The sequence below is a fragment of the Gastrolobium bilobum genome, unplaced genomic scaffold, assembly GCF_033153095.1.
Source record: "Gastrolobium bilobum isolate Gb01-03AN ecotype WA unplaced genomic scaffold, APGP_CSIRO_Gbil_v1 utg34205, whole genome shotgun sequence".
Lineage (NCBI taxonomy): Eukaryota > Viridiplantae > Streptophyta > Magnoliopsida > Fabales > Fabaceae > Gastrolobium > Gastrolobium bilobum.
The window spans coordinates 51,568-67,925 of NW_026899975.1; the positions used below are offsets into that span (position 1 = coordinate 51,568).

The 16,358-nt window shown below is 35.6% G+C and overlaps 1 protein-coding gene across 3 annotated transcripts in view; it reads right to left on the bottom strand.

The window, feature by feature from the left end:
• The window catches only part of LOC133294602 (GPI ethanolamine phosphate transferase 1), a 38,984-nt gene extending 29,552 nt beyond the window's left edge, over window positions 1–9,432 (bottom strand). For 2 of the 3 annotated variants that reach the window (XM_061493304.1, XM_061493303.1), the window contains exons 1-7: window positions 9,005–9,432; window positions 8,527–8,718; window positions 8,280–8,435; window positions 7,053–7,346; window positions 558–775; window positions 374–448; window positions 89–155 (exon numbers count right to left, since the gene is read on the bottom strand). In XM_061493304.1, the coding sequence (XP_061349288.1) occupies window positions 89–155; window positions 374–448; window positions 558–775; window positions 7,053–7,346; window positions 8,280–8,435; window positions 8,527–8,718; window positions 9,005–9,248 (1,246 nt within the window). In that variant the 5' untranslated portion in view covers window positions 9,249–9,432. The remainder of the gene's footprint in view (window positions 1–88; window positions 156–373; window positions 449–557; window positions 776–7,052; window positions 7,347–8,279; window positions 8,436–8,526; window positions 8,719–9,004) is intronic. The other variant, XM_061493305.1, reaches the window with a different exon arrangement.
• Between the last annotated feature and the right edge of the window lie 6,926 nt (window positions 9,433–16,358).

Consider the following 16,358-nt stretch of genomic DNA (forward strand, 5'->3'; position numbering starts at 1 on the left):
ATCATATGATTAAATCATGAGATGGAATAATTTCTCCAAACTCTGATTTTAATTTCACAGATAATAAATCAATGTAAGCAAAGGATACATGATTTGCGAAGAAACTGGTTCAGAATTTCTTTTGTATTGGCTAGAACAGCTTCAACTTCTTCAGCCTGGAACAAATATAAATTAAATATTAGTCAGATCATCTACACATTTATACTCTTCTTCATGCAGATAACTTTCCTACCCTTTCACCACAAGTAGGACAATGGCCAATCCATAATAAATGACATAATATTCCAATGAAGATAGTCAACAAAAGCATGTTAGCCTCCTGTCACAAAAATCAACAATAAGTCTATTATCAATAAGAAATAAAGGAAGATACCTTGGTCATGTTAATGTAATCTAGGGGTAGACTTCCAACTGAATTAACAGGACATGGCAGACCAAGAAGTGTAGACTGTCAAAAAATTGGATAAGTATATCGGATAAATGAAACATAAGGATGGTTAAAGAAATATTCATCACGCTTTCAACATAAATCATCAAGGAAAAATAAATTTTACAACCATGAGTGGTGCAATATCAGCCTGATTGACATCCACCCTCTCTATCCCATGCAAGCCCCATTCAGTTGGTGTTGGCGTGTCATGCACATGGTCATCAACAAACCGAAAACCACAATCAGTATGGTTGCTGCCAGATATTGGCCTTGGATATTTAACACCAGCTCCCCAAGCAACAAGGGGAGTATCAGTGTTTGAAGGATGTCCATCTCCATGGCTTCCTATGATTAGAAATGAAATAATTAAACAAATAATACACTCAACCATTACTATAACCCCTTATTCATTTCAAAACATCAATCAAATAAGAGTAACATAGGCAAAAGAAAAACTCAAATACTTGGAAATGGAAGACTCTTTTTTGTCCATGGCAAGGAATAACTCCAGGCGCAATGATTAAATGCATGTTTCTGGTAGATGATATAGTCCTAACGAGACAGTCAAGAGAGGGAATACATGGTAAACTAGAGATGCGGAGAGAAGCTTTGGAATCACATGGTTTCCAATTAGGTAGAAGTAAGACAAAGTATGTGGAATGCAGGTTCAGCAAGATGCACTCAAGGCGCAAGCACTAGCTTGGAGGTAAACATTGGAGATTACAACATACCACAAGTTTCACAATTTAGGTATCTTGGATCTATCATACATAGATAGATAAATAGAGAGATGTAAACATAGGATTCAAGCTACATGAATGAAATGGAGAAATGGTTTGATAAGAACTAGTTTAGGATCATAAGAAAAAGCAGAAAAGAGTGGGTTTTATGCAATGGACCTCCTCTTGCCAGCAAGAATGAGTCTTGCTTGCAGGAGAGATAGCAAGTTACAATAATCTCCCTCTAACAATCGAACATATATCCAGAGAACAGAATTCTCCGGCCCTCTCCCTTCAACTGATTACTGACCAAAAGCCTACCCTCAATCTGTCCCTTTCCTCTTTTATATAGTTTCCCACATTTATTCTCTAGCTGTCTAACTAATATTACTATTGAAATTATAGGAATTTGGTATATAAGGAAAACGAATGAAATTATACTGATATTATTGTGAGTGATATGATACTAAAATAAGGAAACTAATCATGAAATACAAGGAAATAGCGGAATTATTCCCTTCAACTGATTACTGACCAAAAGCCTACCCTCAATCTGTCCCTTTCCTCTTTTATATAGTTTCCCACATTTATTCTCTAGCTGTCTAACTAATATTACTATTGAAATTATAGGAATTTGGTATATAAGGAAAACGAATGAAATTATACTGATATTATTGTGAGTGATATGATACTAAAATAAGGAAACTAATCATGAAATACAAGGAAATAGCGGAATTATTCCTAACAGATTATCTAGGATACTCTAAACTATTTTATGATATTATACGATCTTTTCTAGATATTCTAACACTACCCTTTGCTTGGAGTAGTGGTAAATCTGCTCCTTGGTGACTAAGAGGTCATGGGTTTGAATTCAAGAAATATTATCTTCACAAATATGTAAGGGTAAATGCTGAATATAAGGATTGACTTCACCAATACCCTCGCTAATTGGGGTTTTATGGGAGTGAGTTTATTATAACACTTCCCCTCAAGCTAAAACTTACTAAATTTTAAGCTTGTTACAAATAAACCCTTTAAATAACATAAATAATCAAATAATACAATCTGAACAACACAAAACATGACTGGAAAGGCAACTCAAGGATGCTCGAGACGTCGGAGAAATGAACATTGATGGAATGAAAATACGTTAAGAACTAAAGCTTCCCTCCAAGTTCATCAAGAATAGCATTTGGAAGATACAAACCACAAGAAAACTAAGCAGACCCTGATAAGACACCCCTAAAGGTATACTTTAGAATACGCCACAAAGGATTTATTCCTCCACCTGTGCTATTAAAGGAGAATGTCATTGCTAACAGAATGCATGATGACAAAAATGTTGTTGTTGTTGCTGACGTGTCTAACAAAATGCATGATGAGGACCTTAGTTAAATAGAGAAAGTTGAATGATAGTAGGCATTTTGGAATTTCGGGCTAATCTTGGGAGGGAATTCAGAGCCCCTCAAACTGCTCTGAGCTTTGGTTCCATTGTCACTATTTTCCCTTTCTTTAGTTATCTTGTTACTCTATCTCTGTAATCTTTCTTTCTCATTACCTGTAATCTTGTAGTAGAATTACGTTGAACTTATTAAATCAATATCAGAACCTGTTTCTTGTTTCTTCATAACATTTCTGATATTAGTTGGTATTTAATAGACCCGAAATGAAAATTGACATTGACGTCAGTGTGCATCACAACCATGATTGTTGGCATGACTTATCAACGAGATAGAAGAAATCACCATTGGTATGATTCACAATGGGAGGTTAATTATTTGTTCATCACTGAATTATAACCACGTTGATGGAACCATACTATATCTGGGACAAATGCTGACAAAACCGAACTACATCAAGGACAAAGTTCCATGAGGCAAGACTATATCTAGGACAAAACCTAAGGGACCATTCTACATATTCTACAAATGGGGCAAAGACCTATGGGACAAAACTGCATCTAGGACAGGTTCGATTAGTATAGAATGTGTCTTCAGAATTTCTCTCACTCAATGCTATGTTGGTATTAGAAAAGAGACACGAGCAGCAACATTATTGGTGGAGGTTGTCATTGAGAAAAGATATAAAGGCACCAACAAGAAAATAAATACTCCGAAAAGATGTATACACCTAAAAAGGTTTCGGAAAAGCTAGAACATTGGAAAAACACATCGAATAAACCAAAAAACCAAAATGATGGGACCTATGGACAATTTATGGTTGAGTAGGTTCGGACGAGTATCGTGCCTATGGTTACAACCAGTAATGAGTTGTCATAGGTGGTGGAGAGTCGTCAGAAAAGACCAAATGCAATGCACAAAGGCAATGCATGTGGGCATGTGAGACGTCGGTTCACTGTGGGTTCGACAGGGATTAGCTAGAAAAGAAGAGTTGCTCTAGATTCGGAGGTCACTGACTAAATGTCAACGATGTAGTTCCCAATCGACTACAAGTTGCTTCCTTGGCACTGCTAACAACAGTGGCCCAAGGAAGCAATGGGTTGATCATTGTTACAATATAAATCTTTTCCCATTTCCTTCCCTTGGCTAAATGAATAACAACTAAACAAGCATATGAATCAACTCTCATTCGCGCAAAAATCCTATCAAGCATTGTGTAATCTTCTCATGAAGTTTGGCTTATGGTTTGTGGAGTTCTCAAATGAAATGGTAGAGAACATGGGAATTGCTAAGCAATCATACTGCCTTTGTAGAGTGGCAATCCATATATGAGCACCAAAGCCATAACCAAACTTAACCTATGGGTGATCGAGTTGGTGCACAATACTCAACATGCTAGGAAGATCCGTGTATTTTAGCAAGCTTGGCTATATATTGTACGTTACAAGAGACTAAGTGATTGTTCCCCTAGGAAAGCAAAGGAAACAATTGAAGTGCACAAGCAAGAACATAGACAACATCTAGAACATAAGAATCAATGTTGTTAACGGACCTTGCTTTTTCATTTGCCTATTTTTCATTTCTTTTTGGATTTCAGATATTGCTTACAAGTCCTCAACAATTTCTTCAGTTGAATAAAATTACCTTCACCTATTGGCTTCTTGCTTACGTTGAATTTGGCTTCATGACTGATATGAGCAATCAAGATAACAAATAAGCAATTAAGATAACAAATACTAGGCATGAAGTAGGCTCTACAAATGCACATAATTATAGGAAAAGTGAAATTGTAAAGAACCAATTCAACTCAAAAGCTTAAACGATTGGGTAAGGCTATATTAATGGTTTTATCTATCTCTAACACGCCCCCTCATACGAGAGCCCACTGGGCAAACAATGCACAGGCCCACCTACCTGTGCTAACAAACTGCACAAAACTTAATTAATTATTGATTAAATGGGGGGCGGTGAGGATCGAACCCATGACACTGAGGCTCTGATAGCATGTAAAGAACCAATTCAACCCAAAAGCTTAAGTTGTTAGGTAAGGCTATATTAATAGTTTTATATATCTCTAACATGAATTAACCATAGTACAAAGTAGAACCTATAACATAAAAGGTATCTTATTTTTTTGTTTTGGTCTCTAGTGGACCTTATGCCATACGAGAGCCCACTGGGCAGACAATGCACAGGCCCACCTACCTATGCTAACAAACTCCACAAGACTTAATTAATTATTAATTAAATGGGGGGCGATGAGGATTGAACCCATGACACCGAAGCTCTGATAGTATGTAAAGAATCAATTCAACCCAAAAGCTTAAGCTGTTAGGTAAGGCTATATTAATGGTTTTATATATATCTAACATGAATTAACCATAGTACAAAGTAGAACCTATACCATAAAAGGTATCTTATTTTTTTGTTTTGGTCTCTAGTGGATCATATGTCATAAGTTGTTGCATACCCTTGGGCATATTCATCAGGTGAGGGCCTCATTCTCCTAACATTGCCATCTTCTCGCTCAAACCCTAAATATTTCTTAGGAACATTGTCTGCCTTCATAACGTCATCCATCGTATAAAGGCCAAGGTCTAGCGATTACGATGGCGGTTGTGAGTTGTTCAGACTTCTCTAGACTCCATATTCTCTAGTCATTGTGGGATATTTTTGTCTTTGCTCTTCACACTCGTACAAGTCATTCACTGTTTATCCCCTTCTTTGTCTCCACTACCAAGGAATAATTATGGTGGCTTCCTTGTTTATGTAATGGTTTATTTCTAGTATTCGCCTTTTTCTGGTGTGCATGCATAGGCAATATTGCCAACAACAAAAAATTAATAGTTTGTCTCCTCTTTGTTGGCCTGTGAAGTAAATGCACTAACAGGATCTTGGACAGCACCCATCTCCTTCTTGACATTGGCTTGCATTTCACGAAGAGTTGTTGCTTCCTCTTCCATATTCTTCAAGATCTTCATCTTGTCCAGTTCATTGACGATGGCATCATCGACAGGGGACATATCCACGTCGAAGCAATCATGGTGAGAGCCGATATCTCCTTCCAACCCTACAACGTCAAAGATCTTGCTGCCATTCACCTCACGTAGTTTGGGAATCTCTAGTTACCTCCATCTTTTCTCTCTCTCCTTTGTTCTTGCATTTTTACTACCATATAACTATCCCTAGATGAATTCAATTGTCGTCCTTCGCCAATAGCCAATAGGTCTTTATGAAAACCCTTGAAAATTTCTTTCCTTTTCTAGAAATAGTATTCTTGGCCCTTTCAGCTCATTGTCAGTCCTCCATCAATTTCATCAAGTCTTTCGAATTCCCTCTCGTTTTGCTTATTGTTTGTCCTCCATCAATTTTTCTAAGCATTTGAATCTTCACTATGATGACTATAGCCATGCTTTCATTATCGTACAAAGTGTGAATGAACTCCCTCAATTTGGGAGCCTTGAGACAGATTGACAGGAATTGGTTTAGAATAGCAAGAAAATGAATAAAAGAATGGGATTTTATTGAATGGACCTATGTTCAACAGCAAGAATGAGTCTTGCTTGCAAAAGAGATAGCAAGTTATAGTAATCCCTCTATAACAATCGAACATGAATCCAAAGAAAAGAATTCCATGTTCCTCTCCCCTCAACTGATTACTAACCGAAAGCCTTCCCTCAATCGGGCCCTTGCCCCTTCTATATAGTTTCCTGCCCTTATTTTCTAATTGTTAAACTAATATTACAATCTATTGAAACAACTCCAACAACTAACAGCCTGTATGCTTCTTACTTCCATAACCTATATTTTACAATTTAGGGGGTTGCTAACATGGTTCTATCGTTTTGTGATTGAAAGGTACTGGTGCCTCTAAAGCACAATAAAATTTTACAACACTTCCATAATACCCCAGCAATGCTTTACATTAATGAAATTTAGAGAGTAAACTAGATAGGATGAAAATGTGTTTCATACATGTCTCAATATATGTAAGTTTTGGTGTTAATTTCAATGATTCTATTCTGGATATATATAATCCTAATAGATTCTACAAAATATACATGATATCACCTAATATATTTTAACATCTGAAAATAATCCAAGTACTGGATTTTGGAAAACCATATCCTCTTTAATTACCCCAATGGCTTCCTTGTGGAAGTTGAGTTTGATAGCATTACATTCTCAAATAATAGCCAGGAAGAAAGATAGCAACTCATGCGATTAGGTTTTCACTAGAATATACAATCTTGTTTCTAACTAAGCTTGGTTATTATGTCTCTTTAGTGGCCATCTAAACCACATACATATGTGTCAGCAAAAGAAAAGACATAAATATCTACCACTTCCAATGCTAGTAAATGGTAGATATTGAGACATCCTTTTAACAAATTCTTGCTTTTGCACGTTTCAACACCTCTACTGATATTAACATATTTTTGTTTATGACATGAATTAAAAGAATATCCAGACATAAATATGGTACAGAAGTATTGCAACCTTTGTCACTCATCCCATGATCCGCTGTAAAAATATATGCTGTACGATTGTCCTTGAAATAATCTTCAAGAAGATTATAAACACTTTCAGCTACATGGTCAACAACCTTAACATTGTTGAGATAGATGGATGAAAAGGGCCTATGTGCATGGCCATTAGAGTCACATCCAAGCAGGTGCAGGAATACAACAAGATTATCTTGGTGCAGTAACCCCTTTAACTTTGAATCTTCACTGGACCTATTAAGAAGGCTTTGAAATTTATCAAGAGACCACATGTCCAGGAATGATGCATCTGCATTAGTAATTTAAGAATACTGATTTGATGACTGTATGAAATTAAGGAGTAAAGAATTTAATATTCAGCATGGTAAATATTTTACATTTCAACCAAGTATACTATCATGTAGGATTTCAAAAATTTCAAATTAGCAGGACCAAGGAAAATTTTCAAGATAGCACTTTGACCACTCACTGTATTAACATTTTTACCCGTAAGAAAGTCTTAATAAGCCCCTAGGTTCAAAACTTGAGCACAGACAATGGGAAAGTGTCGAAAAGTAGTGAGCGCCGGAAAAAGTGTTAAGAACAACAAACAGTGGGACCTATGATCGGAAAATCCCTGAGAAGGCCGAGGATGATGTCATGTACGGATATGTGAAGGAGCGAACATATATATTGGCATATCTGATCAAACCACACACACACACTATATGTATATATTGGTGTGGGAAACAATTACAATTATTACAATTGATGCTACAATCAATCCTAATTGATTCGCTAATAAATACATAATTTCGTATCGTAATCATCTATTATATTTACGCATCTATAGAGATATTCTAATAATTCTAACATAAATACAGACCACAGTCTATTATTTCCTATTGGGTCTGATTTTTTTTAAAAAAAAAGAAAAGAAAACCAACAACAACAAAGATTTCAAAAAATATTAGGAGAGAAAAAAGTTATCTATACAACACTAACAACAAAAGCCTTTTCCCACTAGGCGGGGTGTGCTACATGGATCAAACAATTCAATTATGCTTTTCTGAATTTATTGCTTACTTGTAAAAATGAAGTAGACTAAAAAAAACTAATTGCTGCAAAGGCTTAAGTTATTTGGCTCAGGTCAACAAACAGTTTAAATTGTATCTCAAACAAAAATTATTGGGAAAGATGCTTATAATTGAAACAGTGCATATTGAAAAAATTGCTGTCAAACCAGTTGCAAAGTCTTCAAACTCATGCGGATAGGTATCCCAGGTGCTATGTGGCAAAGCACCACAGAAAATCGGAACTATATCAGGACTTCCAAAAGAAATTGTATGCCGGCTTCTGTTAAACACTGAATCAAACTCAACAGGATTAGCCTTCCACCCTGCAGCATACACAAACCAATAATTTAGCAGACACAAGGCAGTGCAATTCAGCCAACCATCAAGATGACAAACGAATAAATAATACACCACCTTTGGTAACTGCACTGGGGTCTTCATAGAAACCAGCAATTATGGCAACATGTCCAGGCCTCGACTCCGTAGGAGGCCGAGCATGAGATACCCCCCAGCGACCTTGCGTTTTAATTATGTTCCTTAAAAACGGTGCTCTGTAATTCCCTTCGGAATCAGGCTCATAGAACTTATCAGCACGCAAACCATCAGCTGCATTGAAATATCAGGCCTCCCAGTAAGTAAAACCAAGAATTTCGTACACATTTTACTGAACAAGTGAGATCAACCCGGTACTGATAATTGTTGAACATTTATTTACATGTTGGTTATATTCAACCACTTTCAAACAGCACTCAAAAAAAAAAACAAAATTGACTACAACTTATCCTAAAGTAAGGTACAATAACAGCAACCCCAAGAATCACTAAAAAATGCGGCTACATTCGAAAGAGTGAAATTGTCAAACAGGTGGTGTGCAATATTCATTCGAACGTACCAACTAGAAGAACGAGGCGTTTAGCAGGGGCAGTGAAGCGAGGAGTAACAGGATCCATGCCATGGACAATAGGTGTCTTGAAATAAATGTCAAAAATGCTGAGCATGTAAACAGCGTGAAGGATCACGCCAAGTACAACAAGCCATCTCTCTCTTGTCTTCAACCACTTCCTTCGGTTGCTTGTGGTAGCTTTCGCTCCTAGGCTTTGGCCATCTCTGTTTCCTAAGATCCCATCACTGCGCATTTTTACTTTTTCTTTCTTTCTTTTTCTTCTCCCACTTGGATCAAGCTTTGCTGTGAGTGACGTTCGTTCAGTTTTGGGTCACCTACTAGTTTGAATCCCGGAAAATTGGGTAGAGTACTGAGTAGTGACTGCTGAACAGCAACGATGTGCAAGTGAAGGAATCCAAACACTTAAAACGGTTTTTTTTTTCGTCTGCCTTGTTGTGTTTACTGTTTAGTTGGGATTTGCAACGTCTCCCACTATGCGCCTACTACGTTTTTTTGGACCCGACCCGGCTCTGTTCATAGTCTACAGAAAACCGCGGCCCAATACACTCTCCCAACCAGGGAGGTCAACCACACGAGTCGATACTTAAATAGCATATCTTCTTTCCTCCGTTTATAAATTTTATTTTACAAATTACGTTATGTATGATCGGTTATACATTTTTTGATTAAAGTATGATTGATCATACTTACTGTAGTTTATAAACCAAAAATTTATAAATATAACATTTCTTATCTTCTTTTATTAAAAATAGCAACAACAAAAAAATATAAGACCAAATAATAGTAGTTCAGTTGGCGTCATCGAACTAAATAGTTGAGGTTAAAAGCATGTGTTCGATCTTTTCTAATACCGTCTTTGGATAGAGTTTAAAAATTTTAATCTCCGAACCCATTTCGAATTGGACTAATCACTAAGGGATAAGTTGTAAAAAAAAATGAGATTTAGTGGCATTTATTATAAAAATGTGAGTAGAATAAAAGTGTGAGTTGAATAGAATCAATAGATAAAGCCAATTATATTAATTTTTCTAATTTTAATAAAAAAAATACTCAGTCTTAAATATTTTGGTAATATTAAAAATATTTTCCTACTGGACGTAAATGTTGATGAGACTAAAAAATTATTTGAGGTTAAAAATTATATAATCAAAAGCTCAATCATTTTTCTAAAATCATATAATGAAATTACATAGTGTTGAGGATCAAATATGAAATTGAGGAGTCAAATATGAGGAGATTCAAGTTGATCATCATTTTTTTTTCCAATTCTATAAAAAATAAATAAAACCCCATCATAATAGAATATTCGCACCGTATATGTTGTGTTCTAGATGGTTAAGCCAATTTATAATCCTAATTTTTTTTTTCTCATGGTGCACTTACATCATGCTACCTATTTGACTTGACTTGAAAGGTCTTCTCTCACCAATTTTATTTTAATAGTCCTACATTACTCTTTTTTTTTTTGATAAATAATTGTCCTACATTACTTAGAGCCTGTTTGGATCCTTTTATTTTTAAGCTAGAAGCTACTTATAAGATAAAGCGAAAATAAAGAGCTTAAAAAAAGAAGCTAAAAGCTGTTTGGAAATTACAAAAAAAATTTAGCTTAAAAATTACTTAAAAGCACATATTTCAAGAAAATTGTCTCTTTTTCTATCTTTATCACTCTTCATTTAAAAAAAAAGCACACAATTCAAGAAAAACAGATAAGAGCTTAAAAAAAACTCCTCCTAGGAGCTTTTAATTTTCAGTTTTTTCTTCATTATAAAAAAAAGAGCTTTTCGTTATAAGAGCTTTTTTCAAAACCTGTTTGGCCTAGCTTATGCTTATAAGTAGCTTCTAGCTTAAAAATAAGAGGATCCAAACAAGCACTTAATGATGTGTTCTAATGTTTTGTTCATCTTTTTGAGCTCTACATTGAGAAAAAATGTGAAATTTATGTGTGGGGAAAGGATTTAAGCTTTTAATTGTTCTTAAAATATAATAAAATATCTAACTAGGATAGTAGAAGGCAATATAGGATCATTACATGGACAACCCTTCTTCCTTTAATATAGACAGGTAAAACAATTACCAACCTAAACATGCAATCACACGTCCATCCTAAAGTTCATAAATTTCTCAAAACACATAAGGTTCCTTACTCCTCTTTTCTCTCTATATGCAGGGACTCACCTTTACATGAGCAAAGCTACTATGTTCTAGCAACCGAAAATCCAAATAACGAAGTTCTCATGCAAATATGGTTCCGGTAATTATTTAGTGAGGCTTATGAGTTTCCACTTCCACGCAACCTTTAACGAGAAAAATGATTTCTAATAATTATGGGGACAAGGATATATCTTCTAAACCCCTTTGGATTATTATACAATAATCTTATTTTTAATCCCAAAAGGTTCATTAAATTGTCATGAAAATTCCTTGTAATTTCTTTTGATTAATAACATCGTTCATTAATTTGTTAAATAAATTAAAGTTGAAATTTTGGCATGTTACAAGATTTTTTTACCAAAACTATTAAAAATAAGCTTTCAGTTGCAATTAATTATACTCGAAAATATTTCCTATAATTCAAGTTATGACCCCCTCAAAGTGCACTGACTTAATGTGAATGACATAGCTGAGATAAATTTATAGAATTTAGGATTTTTTATGTAACAATTTATAGTTTAGACTTTAATGTAACAATTTTTTTTTGCGTGGAATCCTTGAATATTGGAATGAAGAAAGCATAGCATGTCATGGCGTAAAGCTTATAGTTATCATATTGAGTGTTGTTCAAAGTGACTAAAGTTATGAGTATAACTACATTATATACACACTCTTCATGCATTCATTTACATTAGAGTAGTAAAAATGACCTCAATCATGTGGGTTGGGTTAGGGTTTATTGTTGGTGAGGCTAATATCTTGGTTTGGCAAGGCTTAGTAGGGGATCGGGGTCAGATTGAATCATAATGCTTAGATTGGTACGGGTAAGTAGAAAGAGTTACGCCCTAACTAACAGCTATAACTTTTGACCTAGTGATAAGCACTCGATCCAACACTTGATATCAGAACCGAGATCATGGGTTTGATTCCCTGAGATGACACTTTGTGGTATATATGATTATAATTAATATCAATAAGAGCACAATCCGCTGAGGTGCAAGTGTAACCTTAGTAAGATACATTTTCCTAGCTCAGCATTATAACCAACCATTAAATGATGGGGTTTGATTTTCTTATGTTGCATAAGAATTGAATTCTCATGTTGTGACTCAATTAATGGTGGGTCCCACATTTATTAAAAAAAGAAAAGAAAAAAAAGTTTTGCACACAAATCGAAGGGTCACAACATGATAATTGAATTCTCATGCAACATGAGAAAATATTTTTCCTTAAATAATTAAGTTTCTTAGACACTGCTTTGTATCCTATAGGAGCTCAATAAGTAAGGAACGATATGTCAGCAGGTGATGAGTTTGTTTTCCTTACTTAAAGACTCAGGAAAAGCTTACCACACTTCAGCTCACAAGATGTCACCTCATTCTCCTCAAGAAGTTAGAAACATTTTGAAAAGTTTAGAGCAGTTGGATTTTTTCAAAATCTAAGCAAGGTAATATATTGAAAATGAGTAATGATATTTATGCATCTTCATAAAACTTTTTAGTCATTGTTTTGGTAAAAAATAAAGGGGTTTGTTTTTCTCATGTTGCATGAGAAAACAAACCCTTCCTACACACACCATAAAAAGGTATGCCACTCATTTTTTTTGTTTTTTATTTTTTATTTTTTTAAATAGGTGAATCCCACATTTGATATATCTATAACATGGGATTAAAATTCTTCTACAACATAAGATTTATTTTTCCCAAAAATAGAACATGTAAAGTCTTCCTTATTTTATTATATAAAAAAACAGTATAAGAATGACTTAGAATCTTTTATGTGCAAATATCATTATTGATTGAAAATTAATGAGTTGTTGTGTTGAAATTTTTTTCTTAGAAAGGCTTGTATGAGTTTGGGTGAGAGATCATCATTAATTTAAAGGAGAAGGCGATTCCACTATGGCACCCCTGCTCCACTGCTCCACCACTTACCACGATACAATCCAATACAGATAAAGAGGATAAATAATTGTTCTTAAATGTGGCACTCCTAAGCTAGATTGGGGTATTATAATTTGACTTTGAAATAAGAATAATTTGTTGTCACCAAAAATTTTAATTCAACAACAAATAAAAAATCACGGCCTTACGAGATACGTTGTTACAAACCATGCACGTGCAACCTCAGAAGTTTTATCAAATTCTTTCAATTGATACCCTACTCCAGTGGCGGAGCCACATCTTACCTGAGGATGGCCTCGACCCGGGCTAAATTTTAACAAATTGTACTTATCATGTATAATTATATAATTCATTATAATTTGGCTCGGTCTAAAATTGTAATTTGGCCTGGGCTAAAATTTATAATTTGGCCCTATAAAAAAAATATATATATATATTTGGTGAGAGATTTGGGTAAGTTGTATTAAGTATGTGTTACATTTTCACTTATATAAAAAAATTTAAATATATTTAATAAAATTAAAAAATATTTAATAAAATTATAACTCTTTTTGATATTGTCTGCTCAGGTGTTTTGTATTTAATATAATTTAAATATATTATGATATGAACTAATTAAAATTAAGAAAAATAAATACACATATAATTTTTTGACACAGGCTCCAATTGGAGCCTGGCACCGCCACTGCCCTACTATGCCCATAAATTTATGGATTTGTTATCCTTTATGCTTGTACTTGTCAAGAATAAAATGAGCATTTATAAAATGAAGGATAAGCCCAGATCACAGCTTGTTTCGTACTGCCTCGGGTTGGAAGCTTTTCATGGTGAGCTCTGCTAGGGTTTCGGGAGGTTCAACTATCTTAGGGGAAATGGATAAAAAATCCAAGTCGTTAGAAGAAGATGACTTATTGAGGAGAAGCATAGAGAAACCAAAAGAGAAGGAAGATGAGTCAATGACTGGGATGGAAGAAACGGAAGTGGCCAAAGGAAATGAAGTGGTAAGTGCTGAGTCAATGGAGGTACAGAAAAGTAGCGACAATACAATGGTAAAGAAGGTGATATCCTATAGGGATACACTACTCCAGTTTAATGGTTCCAGGGGAGAGGATGAAGAAGAGGAACACTGGATGGAACAACAGCTACGTGAAGAGGAGAAGGAAGATATCCAAGAGGAAAAAATGAATAAAGCCGAAGAAGATCCTTTCTGCCTCTCATTCATCTACCCGAAAGAGGTCCATAAAGAAGCATGCAAAAAGTGGAAGAACGCACTAATAGTGAAGTTGCTAGGGAAGAGACTGAATGTAAAATATCTTCTAGGATGACTGCTGAAAATGTGGAGCATATCAGGGGCTTATGAGTTTATAGACATGCAAAATGACAATTTTCTCTTCAAGTTCTTGGATGAAAAAGATTATGCTCATGTACTCCAAGATGGACCGTGGATCATCGCAAGGCAGTATGTTACAGTCTAAAGATGGAGACCTCTATTCGATCCATATGATGAATCACTTAAAAAACTCTCCATCTAGATCAGAACAACGGGTATGTCATTAGAGTTCTATACATCCCATTTGCTATGGAGTATTAGCAACATGTTTGGTAGGACGCTGAGAATCGATAAAAATTCCATACGGAAGAAGGAAACTAGCCTGGAGGAGTCTACTAAACGTGCAAGGTTTGCACGAATCTATGTGGAAATGGATCTTTCCAAAAAAAATTTGTCCAAGTTTAAAATAGGAAGCAGAGTCTTGCATGTAGCCTATGAAGGCCTACACCTAATTTGCTTTGGGTGTGGTGGATATGGACACAGGAAGGACAGGTGCCTAGAAGTGCATGGAGAAAGCGCATTGGATAATAGTGAGGCTTGTGAATCGAAGGTTCAATCCTCTAACAAAGGGAAAGGAAGTAAAAGCCAGGAAGAGGAACCATTCGGAGAATGGATGATTGTTCAACGTTCGACAAGAGGAAAAAAACTAAAACCAAATCAGATGAACAACAATGACCCAGGAAAAAAGAAGGCGGTTGTTAGTGATGATCCTGGGAGGAAGAAGCAGGTAGAATCTGCCAGGAATGACAAGACAAAGCATAGCGATGGAAGCTTCCCTGCCAATTTTTATGCAGCCAAAGTAGGGGGCTCGAGATTTGAAGCTATTAGAGAAACGTGTGAAGCTGCAACTTAGCTCAATCAAAGCTCTGAGAGAGCTATGATAGGAGCAGATAGAAAGGCTAGCGCTACGAAAACAGCAAACACTGTTGAAGACAAAAAGGACAAGAATACTGGGACAGCCGTTGATGGAACATAAATCAGGAACATGACCTATGAGAAAGTAATTGAGGTTACTTGTGAAAAGAATAAAACCGCTCTTGGTAAGACCTACCATGCTGAGAGGATGAAGAGTAGTGAGTTGCGTGCATCTGAGACAAAAGAAAAGCCAAATCCAAAAGGACCTAAGCCCACTAAACAGGGGCCCATAAAGCTGAAGCCTGAAAGGGTTATTAGTAAACCAGCCCAAAGAATCAACTTGAACCCAAAAAAACCTTCGTCTTTTAAAAAAGTTTCCAAACATAATGGTAAACTTGAAAACATAGCAGACAATATTGTAGAAGCCATGGGGATGGTAAAAGGGGTTGAGACGCAAGGAGAAGACAAGGAGAATGTCAATCCTAAGTCACAACTGCCTGACGCACTAGAGCTAAAGAGGAGATTCTCGCAATCCTCAGAAGGAAAAGAGTTGGATGCCAATGTGTTTACCGGGAGCGATATGAAGGTTTTCTCATAGATCAGACAATGACTCAGGTTTTTGAGTGGTTTGGTTCTTTAAAATCTATTAGTTATTTAATGATCGTTTGTAGCTGGAATGTTAGGGGAGCGGGTAAGAAAGGCCTTGCCCCATTAATTCAAGACATCACCAAGAAGTTCAGAATCAAAGTTCTCTGTCTAATGGAGACTCGTATTAGTGGGGATAAAGCCAATCGTTGCATTGCAAAGTTGGGTTTTAGCAACCATTATATTCAAGAAGCTGTAGGTTTCTTTGGAGGTCTATGGCTCCTTTGGAATGATGAAGAGGTTAATGTTCAAGTTATATCTGCGCACCATCAATTTATCCATACCTCTCTGGTCTAGAAGGAGACAAGGAAGGAAGAGTTGTTCTCTTTTATTTATGCGAGTCCTAGATGTATGGAGAGAATACCCTTATAGGAGAGTCTCCAGAATCTAAACATAAATACCAATAATGTGTGGATCACAATGGGTGACTTCTATTCCTACTTATGGGAAGAGG